We start from the raw sequence: 16,864 nt of genomic DNA on the forward strand, positions 1-16,864 counted from the left end.
ACTAAATACAAAAAATTAGCCGGGCGTGGTGGCACATGCCTGTAATCCCTTACTCAGGAAGACTGAGGCAGGAGAATCGCTTTTGAACCCAGTAGGCAGAGGTTGCAGTGAGCTGAGATCGCACCACTGCACTCCAGCCTGGGCAACAACAGCAAAACTCCGTCTCAAAAAAAAAAAAAAAAATTGGCCGGGCGCGGTGGCTCAAGCCTGTAATCCCAGCACTTTGGGAGGCCGAGATGGGCGGATCACGAGATCAGGAGATCGAGACCATCCTGGCTAACACGGTGAAACCCCGTCTCTACTAAAAACACAAAAAATGAGCCGGGCATGGTGGCGGGCGCCTGTAGTCACAGCTACTCGGGAGGCTGAGGCAGGAGAATGGCGTGAACCTGGGAGGCGGAGCTTGCAGTGAGCCGAGATCGTGCCACTGCACTCCAGCCTGGGCGACAGAGCGAGACTCCGTCTCAAAGAAAAGAAAAAAAAAATTTTTTAAGGGAAAAATTGAAAGGAGAATATTAAAGGCAAAATTTCTTAATAAGGCTGAACAAAGACTATTATTTTATATTATCCCAGACAAAAGCTGAGGGGAACAAGCCATAAATATAATAAAAAGTTTAAATTATAATAATCAATTAGACCTAAATGTCCCAAAATAGCAAGATAATTAAGCTAATAATACATCAGTATGATGGGCTACTTTGTGACCATTAGTTACTTCCCAACTACATGAAATATGATCCTATTTTTGCACAAATAGTGTATATACGTCATGAAAACTGAATGAGTCCAAACTTAGTAGTGATTACCTCTGGGAGAGGTATAATTACGTAGGACTTTTACTTTTCATAATTTCTACTGTTTGCTTTTAAAAAAACCATTTTGGGCCAGGCGCGGTGGCTCACGCCTGTGATCCCAGCACTGTGGAAGGCTGAGGTGGCTGGATCACTTGAGATCAGGAGTTTGAGACCAGCCTGACCAACATGGCAAAACCCCGTATCTAATAAAAATACAAAAATTAGCCAGAGGTGGCGGCAGGCACCTGTAACCCCCAGCTACGTGGGAGGCTGAGGCATGAGAACCATTTGAACCTGTGAGGCGAAGATTGCAATAAGCCGAGATCGCGCTGCTGCACTCCAGTCTGGGCAACACAGTGAGACTCTGTCTCAAAAAAGTATTTTTATCTAAAATAAAAATGTTGTAATGACTTTCCTAATAACGTAAAAGTCTACTAATATTATTATTAGAATTTTTTTTTTTTTTTTTGAGACAGAGTTTCGCTCTTGTTGCCCAGGCTGGAGTTGAATGGCGCAATCTTGGCTCACTGCAACTTTTGCCTCCTGGGTTCAAGTGGTTCTCTTGCCTCAGCCTCCTGAGTAGCTGGGATTACAGGCATGTGCCACTACACCTGGCTAATGTCGTATTTTCAGTAAAGACAGGGTTTCATCATGTTGGTCAGGCTGGTCTGGAACTCCCAACCTCAGGTGATCTGCCCGCCTTGGCTTCCCCAAGTGCTGGAATTACAGGCATGAGTTACTGTGCCTGGCCTTTTTTTTTTCCCTGAAACGCAGAATAGACTTTTATAGGGCTGCACCCGGCTCTATAAAACTGAGTAAGGCACCCATATTAGCAAAGGTATAAGAGGTAGACTCATGCTCATGAAGCCAAAAAATGTTAATCCTTTCTAGCATAAAATTGGCAACATAAAATAAAAGTATGGCTGGGTGTGGTGGCTCACACCTGTAATCCCAGCACTTTGGGAGGCCGAGAAGGGCAGATCACTTGAGGTCAGGAGTTTGAGACCAGCCTGGCCAACATGGTGAAACCCTCTCTCTACTAAAACTACAAAATAAAAATTAGCTGGGTGTGGTGGTACACGCCTGTAGTCCCAGCTACTTGGGAGGCTGAGGCAGGAGATTCTCCTGAACCCAGGAGGAGGAGGTTGCAGTGAGCCGAGATCACTCCATTGCACTCCAGCCTGGGTGACAGGGCAAGACTCTGTCTCAAAAAAAATTTTTTTAAATAAATAAATAAAATAGAAGTATTAAAAACATAAACGTCTCTAAATTATTTTACCTTCATAAATTGAACTTAAGAAAATAAACAAGGGGGCTGGGCGTGGTGGCTAACGCCTGTAATCCCAGCACTTTGGGAGGCTGACACGGGTAGATCATGAGGTCAGGAGTTCGAGACCAGCCTGGCCAAGATGGTGAAACCCTGTCTCTACTAAAAATACAAAAATTAGCCAGGCTTGGTGGCACGTGCTTGTAATCCCAGCTACTTGGGAAGCTGAGGCAGGAGAATTGCTTGAACCCGGGAGGCAGACGCTACAGTGAGCTGAGATTATGCCATTGCACTCCAGCCTGGCCAACAAGAGTGAAACCCCGTCTTTAAAAAAAAAAAGAAAGAAAAAGAAAAAAGACAATAAACAAGGGCTGGCGTGGTGGCTCACACCTGTAATCTTAACACTTTGGGAGGCCAAGGTAGGCGGATCACTTGAGGTCAGGAGCTCAAGAGACCAGCCATGGCAACATGGTGAAACTCCGTCTCTACTAAAAATACAAAAATTAGTCAGGCATCATGGTGTGTACCTGTAATCCCAGCTACTCGGGAGGCTGAGACAGGAGAATCACTTGGAATCCGTATCAAAAAAATAAATAACACATACAAAGATTTAGTTATAAGGAGACTGCATCGTTATTTTTTTAAATTAATCAATTTTTTTGAGATGGATTCTCCTGTCTCCCAGGCTAGAGTGCAGTGGCCCCATCTTGGTTCACTACAATCTCCACTTCCTGGGTTCAAGAGATTCTCCTACCTCAGCCTCCTCAGTAGCTGGGTTTACAGGCGTGTGCCACCACACCCAGCTATTTTTAGTAGAGATGAGGTTTCACCATGTTGGCCAGGCTCTTCTCGAACTCCTGACCTAAGGTGATCCATCCGCCTTGGCCTCCCAAAGTGCTGGGATTACACATGTGAGCCAGCATGCCTGCCCTGCATCATTATTTATAATAGAAAAACACTAAATTCAATTTTAATGTAAAAGGATAGAAAATCGTTAATAAAAAGTATCAGGCAGCCATTAGAAATACTTAGAAAAATATGACCAGGCACAGAGGTTCACACCTGTAATCCCAGGACTTTGGGAGGCTGTGGCAGGCAGATTGCTTGAGGTTAGGAGTTCGAGACCAACCTGGCCAACATGGTGAAACCCCGACTTTACCAAAAAAATACAAAAATTAGCCAGGCATGGGGGCAAACGCCTGTAATCCCAGCTACTCAGGAGGCTGAGGTGGGAAAATCACCTGAATCTAGGAGGCAGAAATTGCAGTGAGCTGAGATTGCACCACTGCACTCCAGCCTGGGTGACAGAGTGAGACTCTGTCTCAAAAAAAATAAAAAATGAAAAACTTAGAGAAATATTAAATGACATGAACATTCAAAATATACTGACAACAAAAGGAAATTCACATAAATATTGCACATGTGTGTCTGTACGTGTGCATATACCATCACATTTTCTGGTTTACCTTATGTACATCCTTTTGCAGACGGAGCCCCCAACGCATCAGTTCATTGGTGGCTGCCTCGTTCTTTGCAATTCTCTGCAGCAAGCATTCCAAAGCACTATGGTGTTGCTTGGGGCTCAGGTTGATTTGCTGGGCCAAATCCTAAACAGAATTAAAATAAAGATAACTTATAAAAATAAAGATAACTTCACCAACATGAAGTTAAATAAACCCCAGTATGTCTAAAATGTTTCTCTTTCCCATTAGAAGTCAGCCGAAATTTTCAAATATCTTCAAGGACTTACTAAATATATCTCTTAGGAATGTGAATGTGATATAAGGTTAAAAATTGACTGGGAGGATGAGGTGGGTGGATCGCTTGAGCCCAGGTGTTTGAGACCAACATGGGCAACATGGACAAGACTCTGTCTTTGTAAAAAACTTTAAAAAATTAGCCAGGTATGGTGGTGCATGTCCTGTACTCCTGGCTACTCATGAGGCTGAGGCAGGAGGATCACTTGAGCCCAAGAGATTGGGGCTGCAGTGAGCCACAATTGTGCTACTGCGCTCCAGCCTGGGCAGCACAGCAAGACACTAACTCCACAAAAAAAAAAAAAAAAAAAATTGAATAATAAAAGAATTTTAGGCCGGGCGCGGTGGCTCAAGCCTGTAATCCCAGCACTTTGGGAGGCCGAGACCGGCGGATCACGAGGTCAGGAGATCGAGACCATCCTGGATAACCCAGTGAAACCCCGTCTCTATTAAAAAATACAAAAAACTAGCTGGGCGAGGCGGCGGGCGCCTGTAGTCCCAGCTACTCGGGAGGCTGAGGCAGGGGAATGGCGGGAACCCGGGAGGCGGAGCTTGCAGTGAGCTGAGATCCGGCCACTGCACTCCAGCCTGGGCGACAGACTGAGACTCCGTCTCAAAAAAAAAAAAAAAAAAGAATTTTAAACGTCATTGACACTTTCTCTTTTGTGATGTATAGATTTTCTTTCTCAAACCATGTTTTGACTTTAAAATTCCTAAAAAAGCCCATGAAACAGGAACAAAGGGGCTTGATTATACCTATTTAAAATGTGGGGCCTGGCACACTGGCTCATGCCTGTAATCCCAGCACTTTGGGAGGCCAAGGCGGGAAGACCACTTGAGCCTGGGAATTTGAGACCAGCCTGGGCAACATAGCGAGACCCAATCTGTATAATAAAACAAATATTGAAAAAGAAATAAAATTTGGGAAAAAATGTGGAAAAAATGCCATGGGCGAGGCATCCAGCCAAACAAAATAGAAAACCATATTCAGTCTAACACTATATGCCATAGTATACTAGTCATTTAATGTTACCAGAAGTCACTTTTTTACCCAGAACTTGTCATGGTGTTTGACTCATTAATAGGTACTTGCTAAATATTTATTGTTGAGTAAAATCTGACAGGTATGCAGGAAGATTCTGAATCACATAAGTGAGTTCTTTCTTTATTCTTCTGAGATGAACAAATTGCACAGCTGTTATTCCCTCTAAGGCAGTCATTAGGGTCAGTAAGTCTATAGGGCTATATAGATATAGCTCTGTGATCATAAAGTCATCAGGCAACTGGGAGTTGTAAGGAAAAAGCCTTGACCTACAAGGTAGGTGAAAGCAGAATTGGAAGGTAAACATGAAATAAATCTCTCACAGGAATTTGGAGCTTCACTTCAAGCTCTTTACAATGTTACTAAAAACTTTATGTGGCATATGGGTCTACGACAGACAAGGACTGGAAAGTGAGGCAGCAGAGAGAAGCTCAAGTGTGGACAGCCCCAGACAGAGTGTGGCCGGCTGGTTCTTGGGGTCTGGACTCACGCCGCGTAGGTGCCAGCTGCTGTACCCATCTCTACTACTCAGCCCTGCCCACAGGAGCTGAGACAAACACCCCAAGGACACTCAGGGACCCACAAGATAAACTTCTATCCTCATCTCCTGACTTGTTTGCTTTTTGCCTCATTATCTTCCTCCATGCCTTCAAATAAACTGAAGTCTTTAGAAACATTACAATAACTCAGCGCTCTCAAAGAACCTCATTCATGGTCCTATGACCGGTTTACAATTATCCAGCTGACTGCTGAGGATGAAGACAGAGTTATAATCCAGTCCCTCTACTATTCTAATGACCTTCAAAAGGAAGTTCTGATATGGTTTTTCACATCTTGTGTGGGAAGGTATCATGTTTCACAGAGGAGAAAACTGGAGCCTAGAAGAATGGACAGGCCCAGGTTACAATGCAAGCCAACATCAGAGTCGGAACGTGGCTCGGTTCTAACTCAAACTGCTAACCAAAAGGCTGCCTCACAAAGTGGGCATTTTCGGCTGAAAACACAGGACTCCAACCTTCATGGCTCTGAAGTCCTTCTTCATCTTCTCTGGGATTCCAGTCATAAAAGAAAGCTCGGGCAGCAGCAGGATTTCCCCTTTTAGCAGCTTTGAAGAGAGAACGAAGAGGGAAAATAAGGCAGTACAAGAGGCTCATGTTCCCCTGACCCATACAGGACATGCCATGGCCAGGGGTGCTCCTGCAGTGATAAACCTAACACATTAAGGAGTATAAATCCTGGAGGAGAAAGCAGTGAAATGCTAGAAGTATTTTATCCTTTCTCCCTCAGTCACTATACATATAGCCTGTTGTATCAGGTCAAAGGAAAAATATTGAAACTGTCAAAGGAGAGTAAAAACTAGAAAAAAAAAAAATCTGTCCTTCTTGGGCCTTAAGACAATGCTAAGACAAGGCATCCTATCCCTAAGCAGTGTGCCTCAGTCTCACTGTATCCTACTGGTCTTCAGTCTTCATATTTAAGACAGGAGAGTCAGGTGACAAGGCACCTTCTTAAGCCTCTGGCCCTGTTAAAATAAATGTCTAGGCCAGGCGCGGTGGCTCACGCCTGTAATCCCAGCACTTTAGGAGGCCGACACAGGCGAATCACGAGGTCAGGAGATGACCATCCTGGCTAACACAGTGAAATGCCGTCTCCACTAAAAGTACAAAAAATTAGCTGGGCATGGTGGCGGGCTCCTGTAGACCCAGCTATTCGGAAGGCTGAGGCAGGAGAATGATGTGAACCCAGGAGGCAGAGCTTGCAGTGAGCTGAGATCACGCCACTGCACTCCAGCCTGGGCAACACAGTGAGACTCTGTCTCATAAATAAGTAAATAAATAAATGTCTATACCTTTCCTGATGGATTCAGAGTTTTAATCTTCCTTCACAGGAAATTCTCCTTAACCCTTTAACCTAATAGCTTATGTGAATATTTAGCTCTGCCTAGTAAGGACTTCTAAAGCAGATCTTACCAGTGTGAGGGGTGCCTCTGGCTAGATGAGACAGACAAACACTTGCACAGCTTTCCGCAACCACACTACGATCACTACTCCACAGCTCCCACAAAGCCATGAGGACGGCTAAAAGCAGCTGACAGGATGAAGAACTTAAGCTGGAAGTGTAGGTCTGACAGTCCTACTCACCATCCCATGATTATTCTGTCTCTCACTGGGCCTGTGAATCAGCAGTGGCTGGTCTTCTTCCTTAATTGTGATCCCATAATTTTTGCTAGAGCAGAGTACACGCAGGAAAAAATTTCAGAAGCGGCATCACTACTCTTAGAGCACCATAGTCTGAGTCTCTTAACCAGGACTGAGGTATATAATTTGCATAACACCCTTGTCAAGGAGCCACTAGAAACCAATCATAATATATTTATAACCGGAAAAAGTAGGCTCAAATTATGTTGCAATTAAATATAGGAGAAATAAGGCTAAAGGTTCAGATTTAACGTCAGGCTAAAGGCCTTAGGCAATAGAAACATGAAATGGCAGTCAAATGATTAATGACTTGAATTTAATCTCTCCAGACTTCTAATGAAATCAGAAAAAGAAATACAATTCAAAGTCCTGAGATTAATTTATATAGTAACTTCCAAATTACTAAAAGAATTGAAGCTGTAACGGCAGCATACTGAGGTCAAATCCCACAAACAAACTCATTCAATCTTAGACACATTACCAATTCAATTATTTTGAAAGTGTCAAGTGGTATGCTATTGCAGAACTCAATATCCTGCTGGAGAACGTGGATTACATCCATCCCCCACCCTGAGGCCCAAACCCAGTCTCTTCTTGCTACCTGTAGTATTCTAAGAATGTGATCTCTTTCCCATCAGACATCGTGAAGCTATCCTTTGGAGTCTTATTCCAATCCACATCATCAATACGATAGGTACGATTGTTATATCGGGTGATAACAATATTGCCAACCAGAAGCTTAGTACACTCATCCTGGAAGTGTTCTTTATTCTGCTGATAAATGGCATGCCTTTGGAAAGAGACAAAAGACTTTTGGATCACCGTGTATATCCAGAACAGTATGAAAGGGATAGGGGATCAAGTAATTGAGGAATCTAATCACAGCTATATAGCACCAGAAGGCTCGTTGTGTTAAAACATGGGACTCTTGGCCAGATGCAGTGGCTCACGCTTGTAACCCCAGCATTTCAGAAGGCGGAGGCAGGAGGACTGCTTGAACCCAGAAGTTGGAGACCAGCCTGGGCAATATAGTGAGACCTTATTTCTTTGGCGGGGGAGGGGAGGAAAAAGCTTAAGAGGACCTGAATTGCAGAAAATAGAGAATATAGGCCTACCAGGTATGATGGCTCACAGCTATAGTCCCAGCTATTTGAGAGGCTAAGGTGGGAGAACTCCTTGAGCCCAGGATATTGAGATCAGCCTGGGCAACATGGCAAGACCCCCATCTCTAAAAAAATTAAAAAATTAGCCAGGTGTGATGGCATACCTTGTAATCCCAGATACTCCAGAGACTGAGTGAGGTGGGAAGATAGCTTGAACCCAGGAGTTTGAGGCTACAGTCAGCTATGACAGCATCACTGCACTCCATCCTGGGTGGCAAAGGCCCTGTCCCTAAATTAATTAAAATTGATTTTTAAAAATTTCATACTTTGAAATACTCATCAAATCATAGAAAGTTGCAAAATCTGGACGTAGAGTCTCATGTACAAAACTGCCATTGCTATAATATCAATAACTAGGCTACAGATCTTACTCCATTTTCATTGTTATTTACATACACTGGTGTATTTGTATGTGTATACAGTTTTCTCTCATTTATAGGTTACCACAATCAGATACCAAACTGTTGCATGTCACCACCAAAGGACTATTTCCTGCTGCCCTTTATATTCACACTCCCCCTCCTTCCCTAGATCTGGTTAACTACCAGCCTATTCTCCAGCTTTGTCATTTTGAGACTGCTATAGAAATAGAACCAAAAAGTGTGTAACCTTTTGAGATTGAGAAAACTTAATCTGGGGGTAGGGATGGGAACCCATGGCAAGCCACCTACAAGTGGCAATGGAGAAAAGCAAAGTTCTGTTAGCCTAGATTTGTAGTCTAAGTTGGGGTGAGCAGTGGATCAATCAGAAATTTAACGGCTAAATCCTGGCAATCAGAAAACCATAGAAGGCCACACATCCTTGGCTGACTGGGAAACCATCTATGTTTACAAGACAGCCAAGAAATCTCAGCTAAGAGTTAAAAGCCAAAAAATGGGAGAATTACCTCTAATTTTGAATGCATTCTTCAATCTACACACGGATCCATTAGCAGAGATGGAAGCCTTATGGGGTCATGGGGTTTGAGTATAACCGCTCTCCAAATCATTACCTGAATGACTAAGCTCTACAGACAAGGGGGTGATCGCTAGGAAGCCAGGTTAAAATATGATAATAAGGAAAAACCGAGTAAAGACATCAGCAGCTGCACGCCACAGGGATAACAGACTCTTACTCTAAATATGGATAGGTCAGCTTTAAAAAAAAAAAAAAAGAAAAATAGGCTGGCTGCAGTGGCTCACACCTGTAATCCCAGCACTTTGGGAGGCTGAGGTGGGCGGATCACGATGTCAAGAGATAGAGACCATCCTGGCCAACATGATGAAACTCCGTCTCTACTAAAAATACAAAAATTAGCTGGGCATGGTGGTGCACGCCTGTAGTCCCAGCTACTCGGGAGGCTGAGACAGGAGAATCACTTGAACCCGGCAGGCAGTGATTGCAGTGAGCCAAGATCGTGCCACACTGCATTCTAGCCTGGTAACAGAGCAAGACTCTGCCTCAAAAAAAAAAAAAAAAAAAAAAAAAATCAGAAAAATAAACAATACAGACTTGACAAAATGCATTAAACAGAAAGAAAAATAAGAAATCTCCAAGTATTTGAAAATTACAATACACTCTAAACAACCCACAGATGAAAGAAAGCACAAGAGAAATGAGAAAATATCTTGAACTGAAGGAAAATGAAAAATCAGACAATCAAAAAATTAGGGGCTGCCGCTAACGCAGTGCTCAGAGGGACATCTGTGCCTTAAATTACATGAGAATGAAACACAGAACCTACACATTTATGATCAAATAATAACTGACAAAGGTGTCAAGGTCAATCAGTAGGGAAGGACAATCTTTTCAAGAAATAGTGTTGTGATAATTAAACATGTAACGAAAGAAACTCAGACCGTTACCTGACATCACCTGTAAAAGTTAACTCAAAATGGATTGCAGATCTAAATATGACTCGAAACTATAAACCTAAAAAAAACCCAGAAAATCTTTGCAATCTCGAGTTAGGCAATGATCTCTTGGATATGACATCAAAACCAAAACCTATGAAAGAAAAAGTACAAATTAGACTTCATCAGAATTAAAAATGTCTACTCCTTAAAAGGGACCACTGGGCCAGGCATGGTGGCTCACGCCTGTAATCCCAGCACTTTAGGAGGCTCAGGCAGGTGGATCACTTGAGCTCAGGAGTCTGAGACAAGCCTGGGGAACACAGTGAAACGCCATTTCTACTAAACGTACAAAACAGCCAGGTGTGGTGGTGCATGCCTGTAGTCCCAGCTACTCGGGAGGCCAAGGCATAAGAATCGCTTGAACCCGGGAGGCAGAGGCTGCAGTGAGCTGAGATGGCGCCACTGCACTCCAGCCTGGGTGAAAGAGACCGTCTCAAATAATAATAATAATAATAAATAATAAAATAATAATAAATAAATGGGACCACTGGCCAGGTGTGATGGTTCACAACTATAATCCCAGCACTTTAGGAGGATCACTTCAGCCCAGGAGTTCAAGAATAGCCTGGGATGTGGTGAAACTCCATCTCTACAAAAAAAAAAATTGTTTTAATTAGCTGGACATGGTGGTGCACGCCTGTAGTCACAGCTACTCAGGAGGGTGAGGTGGGAGGATTGCTTGAGCCCTGGAGGCCAAGGCTACAGTGAGCTGTGATTACACACTGCACTCCAGTCAACAGAGCAAGACTCTGTCTCAAAAAAAAAAAAGTCACCTTTAAGAAAAATGCAAAGACAAGCTACTAAATGGAAGAAAATATGTGCAAATCATGTGATACATGCATATCATTCAGCTGATAAAGGATTTGTACTTCTTATATGTAATGAATTACTGCACAGCTCAGTAAAAACAACAACCCAAATATTTAAAAATAGGCAAAAGATACGAACAGATATTTCACCAAAGCAGACAAATGAATAGGAAGTACACACAGAAAAAGATGCTCTACATCATTATTCACTAGGAAAATATAAATCAAAACCACAACTGGATACCACTGTACACTGGTTAAAATTTCTAAAATTAAGACTGACTAAACAAAGTATTGATGAGAATGTGGAACAACCTGAATTCTCAGGCACTGCTAGTGGGAATGTAAAATGGTACAGACACTCTGGGAAAGAGTTTCTTATAAAATTAAACACACACCTACTATATGACTCGCCCCTCCGCTCCCAGGTATCTACTAACTAAGAGAAATGAAAGTGTATGTCCACACAAAGACTTGTACACTAATATTTATAGCAGCTTTATTTGTAACAGCCGACAGCTGGAAAGAACCTGGAAATAAACTGTGAATAAACTGTGGTAGAGCCACAAAATGAAACACTACCCAGCAATTAAAAGGAATGAACATTTACAACATACAACAATGCGAATGCTTTCAAAATAACGCTGAGTGAAAGAAGCCAATGTGAAAGAAAAACAATAGCAGGCAGGCAGGTGGGTGGGTGGGCTGTCGGGTGGGTCTTCTTCCTTGCCCCCTCTTATGCCTATAATCCCAGCACTTTGGGAGGCTGAGCCTAGGTAGGAGAAGTGCTTGGGCCCAGGAGTTCGAGACCAGCCTGGGCAACATAGTGAGGCCCCATCCCTATCAGGAAAAAAAAAAAAAAATTATATAGCTGGGCGTGGTGGCAGGCACCTGTAATCCAAGCTATGCAGGAGAATCGCCTGAACACGGGAGGTGGAGGCTGAGGCTGCAGTGAGCCGAGATTGCACCATTGCACTCCAGCCTGGGTGACAGGAAGAGAGTCCATCTCAAAAAAAAAAAAAAAAAAAAAGGTTATAAAAGAAAAACAAAAAAGCACAAGAACATAGTGATTCCATTTACATAAAATTCTAGAAAATGCAGAATAATCTCTAGTGACAGAAAGCTGACCAATATTTGCTGCCCATGGGGTGCAGAGGAGGAACAGAAGCCGGAAGAGGCTTCAGAGACACCTGAGTACATTTTGGGGCAATGGCTTGTGTCCATTTTCTTCACTGCAATGTTTCACAGGTGAAATATATCAACTATATATACATATATCAAAACTCATCAAACTGTATACTTTAAATGTGTGTGGGTTTTTTATGGATGTCAACTGTACCTTTACACATCTGAAAAAAGAAATAAATTAATGGAACAGAATAAAAGATCCGGAAATAGACTCAAACAGATTAACACTAAGTGTAGAATAAGGTGGTATTTCAAATTTGTAAGAAAAAAGATCACTGGGCCGGGCGCGGTGGCTCAAGCCTGTAATCCCAGCACTTTGGGAGGCCGAGACGGGCGGATCACGAGGTCAGGAGATCGAGACCATCCTGGCTGACACAGTGAAACCCCGTCTCTACTAAAAAATACAAAAAAACTAGCCGGGCAAGGTGGCGGGCGCCTGTAGTCCCAGCTACTCGGGAGGCTGAGGCAGGAGAATGGCGTGAACCCGGGAGGCGGAGCTTGCAGTGAGCCAAGATCACGCCACTGCACTCCAGCCTGGGCGGCAGAGCGAGACTCTGTCTCAAAAAAAAAAAAAAAAAAAAAAAAAAAGGATCACTGACTGGGCACAGTGGCTCATGCCTGTAATCCTAGCACTTTGGGAAGCTGAGGCTGGTGGATCACCTGAGGTCGGGAGTTCAAGACCAGTCTGACCAACATGGAGAAACCCTGTCTCCACTGAAAATACAAAGTTAGCCAGGTTTAGTGGCACATGCCTGTAATCCCAGCTACTCGGGAGGCTGAGGCAGGATAATCGCTTGAACCCAGGAGGCGGAGGTTGTAGTGAGCCAAGATCATGCCATGGCACTCCAGCCTGGGTAACGAGAGCGAAATTCTGTCTCAAAAAAAAAAAAAAAAAAAAAAAGGAAAAAAAGAAAAAAGATCATTAAAAAAACGGGTTAGCCTGCTAGCCAATTTTAGAAAATTCTTTATGAATTTAAGATTAATATCTAAGAAACTAAACAATAAAACTAGATGAAAACAAACATTCATATACTCCTAGGAATAAAATAAAATTCCCACAAACTGGAAAAGATGGATTACTCTGTCACCATAGTAACAAGTTGCCATAAGAATGAGTTTTAAGCCTGTTGAATCAATCTACATCAATTTACTTCAGCAAACACACTTTTGCAAGCCAACTAATCAATGTCATCCCCTTGTTTCTGTAAGCCAGCCAACCAGGGATGACTTAATCCAATACGCATACCTCTGAGGACAATTCAATCCACAAGAGTCTTGCCTGAGTAACCACCCTTCTTCAGAAGATGCTGACCTACTAGTCCATCTGCAAGTCTGCAATCCCTGAACTATACTCTTCCCAAATATTCTATAGAAGACCAATAGTCTCTAACTGCAGTAAGCAAGAAATTCAGCTTTCTTTTTATTTCCGATAGAACAGAGGTCTTATATCCTCTGACAATTTTCGAGGTCCAACCAAGATAATTTTGAAAACTCTTCCCAGGCAACATTCCAGAGATTTTCAGACCACCAATCCACTCACTGGGCCCTTGTGCTTAACTCTTTGTTCTTCAGATCTGCTGTCAAGTGAGTCAATCCCAACAACCATCTGAGGTGTGACTAGTTTCATTAAGCTCTAGTTGCTGAATCTGTTTTGTTATCCCAACATTTATAATCAAACAGCCTTTGTCATTAGCCTTAGGTCTTTATATAAGCCAATTAGACTTACTTCCTTACATTAAATAGACCGTTTGGTTTAGAAGTACAACCTCCAGTATGTAATCAAACCTAGATCTTTGTGTGAGGTCATTAGCCTTTTTTTTTTTGAAAGTGTATCATCTGAAAATATTTTTGCCATTAACTTTTTTTTTTTTAAATAGGGTCTCACTTCATTGCCCAGGCTGGAGTACAGTGGTGCAACTATGGCTCACCACTCACTGCAGCCTTGACATTCCATTCCAGCTCAGGTGATTCTCCCACCTCAACCTCCCGAGTAGCTGGGATGACAGATGCGTGCCACCATGTCCAGCTAATTTTGGTATTTTTTGCAAAGACAGGATTTTGCCATGTTGCCCAGGCTGGTTTTGAACCCGTGAGCTCAACCTATCCACCCTCCTCAGCCTCCCAAAGCGCTGGGATTACCGGCACGAGTCACTGCACCCAGTCATTTATGTTTTTCATTTGCTTGCTTTGCTTTTGCTGTTGTCTATACATATAAGGCATTTTTGTTTGTTCTGGACTGTCTTTTCTGCTCCACATAAAGAATAGTACTCTTTAGAGGAAGCCGGATAAGGCTTCATACCAATTCAGGCCATTCCTGAGAGCTTATGGTTGGAGGCCCATTAGACCAGCAACCCAACTGTAAAAATTTGGTGAAACCCTCTGACTCCAAATGGTTCCTATCAGTAATTTTTCATCCACTGGCCCCCATCCTTCTCCTAGACTATCAATTCCACTTTTCCTTGTTGTATTCTGAGTTGAGCCCAATCTCTCTCCCATCCTGCAAATCCCCATTGCAGGGGTCCTTGTGCCCATTGCACTGGTTCTGAATAAAGTCTGCCTTATCATTCTCTAACAAGTGCCATGAATATTTTTTTCTTTTAACAGAAATCACAACCAGATGCATTACAGTAAAACTTCAAAAGCCAAAGACAAAAATTAAAAAAATTAAAAAGATAACAGTATCACTAGTGATTGATATGTCAACAGGAACAATGTAAACCAATGGCCAGGAGCAATAGCTCACACCTGTAATGCCAGCACTTTAGGGGGCCGAGGTAGGAGGATAATTTGATGCCAGGATTTCAAGGTCAGCCTTGGCAACATAGTCAAACTGCATCTCTACAAAAATAAAAATAAAATAGGCTGGGAACAGTGCCTCACACTAGCACTTTGGGAGGCTGAGGTAGGAGAATCACTTGAGCCCAGGAGTTCGAGACCAGCCTTGACAACACAGCAAGACCTTGTCTCTACGAAAAAATTAAAACACTAGCTAGGTGTGGTGGTGCATCCCTGTAGTCCCAGCTACTTGGGGGGCTGAGGTGGGAGGACTGCTTGAGCCCAGGAGTTTAAGGCTGCAGTGAGTTGTGATCGTGCCACTGCACTCCAACCTGGGTAACCAAGTGAGATTCCATCAAAAAAAAAAAAAAAAAGGGAAGAATGTAAGCCAGATAATATTTCTCAAAGTGCGAAAAGAAAATAACTGCCAAACCCAGAATTTTAAGTTAAAGGCAAGATGGTAAACATTTTTAGCTAAAAATTAAAAGAATTTGTCACCAGCAGAGTCCACAGTAAAGGACATATTACAAGCAGTTCTTCAGGCAAAGGGAAAATAATCCCATATAGAATCCTGAGATGCAAGAAGGAATAAAGAACGAATACAATTTCAGAAGACAACAGTAAAGAAAAACTCCCACAGCTCCCAAAGGGGTAGGATGGGGTGAGGAGAGACATACAAAGATTCTGGAATCAGAAATTAAAACAGCTTTAGATCTTTCAACAGTGAATCCAAAAGCAAGGACGATGGAGTAGTGCCTTCAAAATCCTCAGGGTAAAGTATCTCCAACCTAGATTTATAACCTAGAGTTATATACCCAGTCAAACTAGACAACTACTTTGTAAACTAAAGACATTTTTCAAACATGTAAGGTCTCAAAATCATGTCCTCCAATGCACCCTTCTTCTGGAAATACTGGAGTATATATGCTACACCAAAACAAGAGAATAAATCAAGAAAGCAGCAGTTATGAGATCTGACATACAGGAGATTCCCCATAAGAAGGGAAGAGGAACCCCAAGACAGTGATGGTCTAGCCAGCCTGGAGAGCAACCAGCCTAACTGAAGCCAATAAGGTTCTAACAGACATTTCTAAGATAGTATTGAACTCAGTAGGAATGGGTCATTGAATGAACTGACAACTTAACAGTGACATAATAAAGCACCCTTATTTAGTAAACCTTTAGTTGACTCACTACCTTTTGGAAGTATGCAAAACATTCCTGGGTGATGAAAAGAAAAGCTGCCACATTTTGAAACACCTAGCTCTTCTCACTTCCAGGAAAAGAAATGCTCTTCTGTGGTTTCCAGTGATACATAAGAACAGGGAACGAAGGTGGTAGAACACCAAGCCAGTAACAGCTGCAGGGGACAAGGGAAGACAGCCTACAGAGCTCCCTGACAGACATGGACATGCTCTTGGGGCTGAGCAGTTACACTGAGAGCCAGGGTCCATGTCTGACATAACGGGGTAACACCTGACACAGGCCTTCTCACTATCTTGGAGAAGAGGTCCTCAAAGCTAGATCTAAAGTGATCTAGATCACCCCAAAAATACAGTATTTGGACGGGAGGGGAATGAAACTGACAAAATAGCTAGTGTTTCAATATACAGTGAAGGGATTACACAATTGGGTGTGAATTTGAGCTTAGTGGTAAGTACATATAAAATTATGTACTTAGAAAAAAAAGGCTGAGCATAGTGGCACAAGCCTGTAGTCCCAGTTACTTGGGAAGCTGAGGCAGAAAAGATCACTTGAGCCCAAGAATTCAAGGCTGTAGTGAGCTATGATCATGCCTGTGAATAGCCACTGCACTTCAGTCTGAGCCATGAAATGAGACCTCGTCTCGAAGAAAGAAGGAAAGAAGGAAAGGAAAGAAAGAAAGGAAGGAAGGAATTTTTTTTTTAAAGTCCAAGATAAATAACCGTGAAGAAAATAAAAATAAATTTCTTTTCTTTTTCCCCTAGACAAAGTCT

General features: G+C 42.6%; 1 protein-coding gene across 6 annotated transcripts in view; it reads right to left on the reverse strand.

Annotated features, from left to right (window-relative positions):
- The window catches only part of PIWIL2 (piwi like RNA-mediated gene silencing 2), an 89,780-nt gene that overhangs the window by 51,891 nt on the left and 21,025 nt on the right, over positions 1 to 16,864 (reverse strand). For all 6 annotated transcript variants that reach the window (XM_050801402.1, XM_050801406.1, XM_050801403.1 and 3 more), the window contains 4 exons: positions 7,660 to 7,848; positions 7,002 to 7,086; positions 5,876 to 5,965; positions 3,528 to 3,668 (listed from right to left, as the gene is read on the reverse strand). In XM_050801402.1, the coding sequence (XP_050657359.1) occupies positions 3,528 to 3,668; positions 5,876 to 5,965; positions 7,002 to 7,086; positions 7,660 to 7,848 (505 nt within the window). The remainder of the gene's footprint in view (positions 1 to 3,527; positions 3,669 to 5,875; positions 5,966 to 7,001; positions 7,087 to 7,659; positions 7,849 to 16,864) is intronic.

The sequence above is a fragment of the Macaca thibetana genome, chromosome 8 (assembly GCF_024542745.1).
Source record: "Macaca thibetana thibetana isolate TM-01 chromosome 8, ASM2454274v1, whole genome shotgun sequence".
NCBI lineage: Eukaryota > Metazoa > Chordata > Mammalia > Primates > Cercopithecidae > Macaca > Macaca thibetana.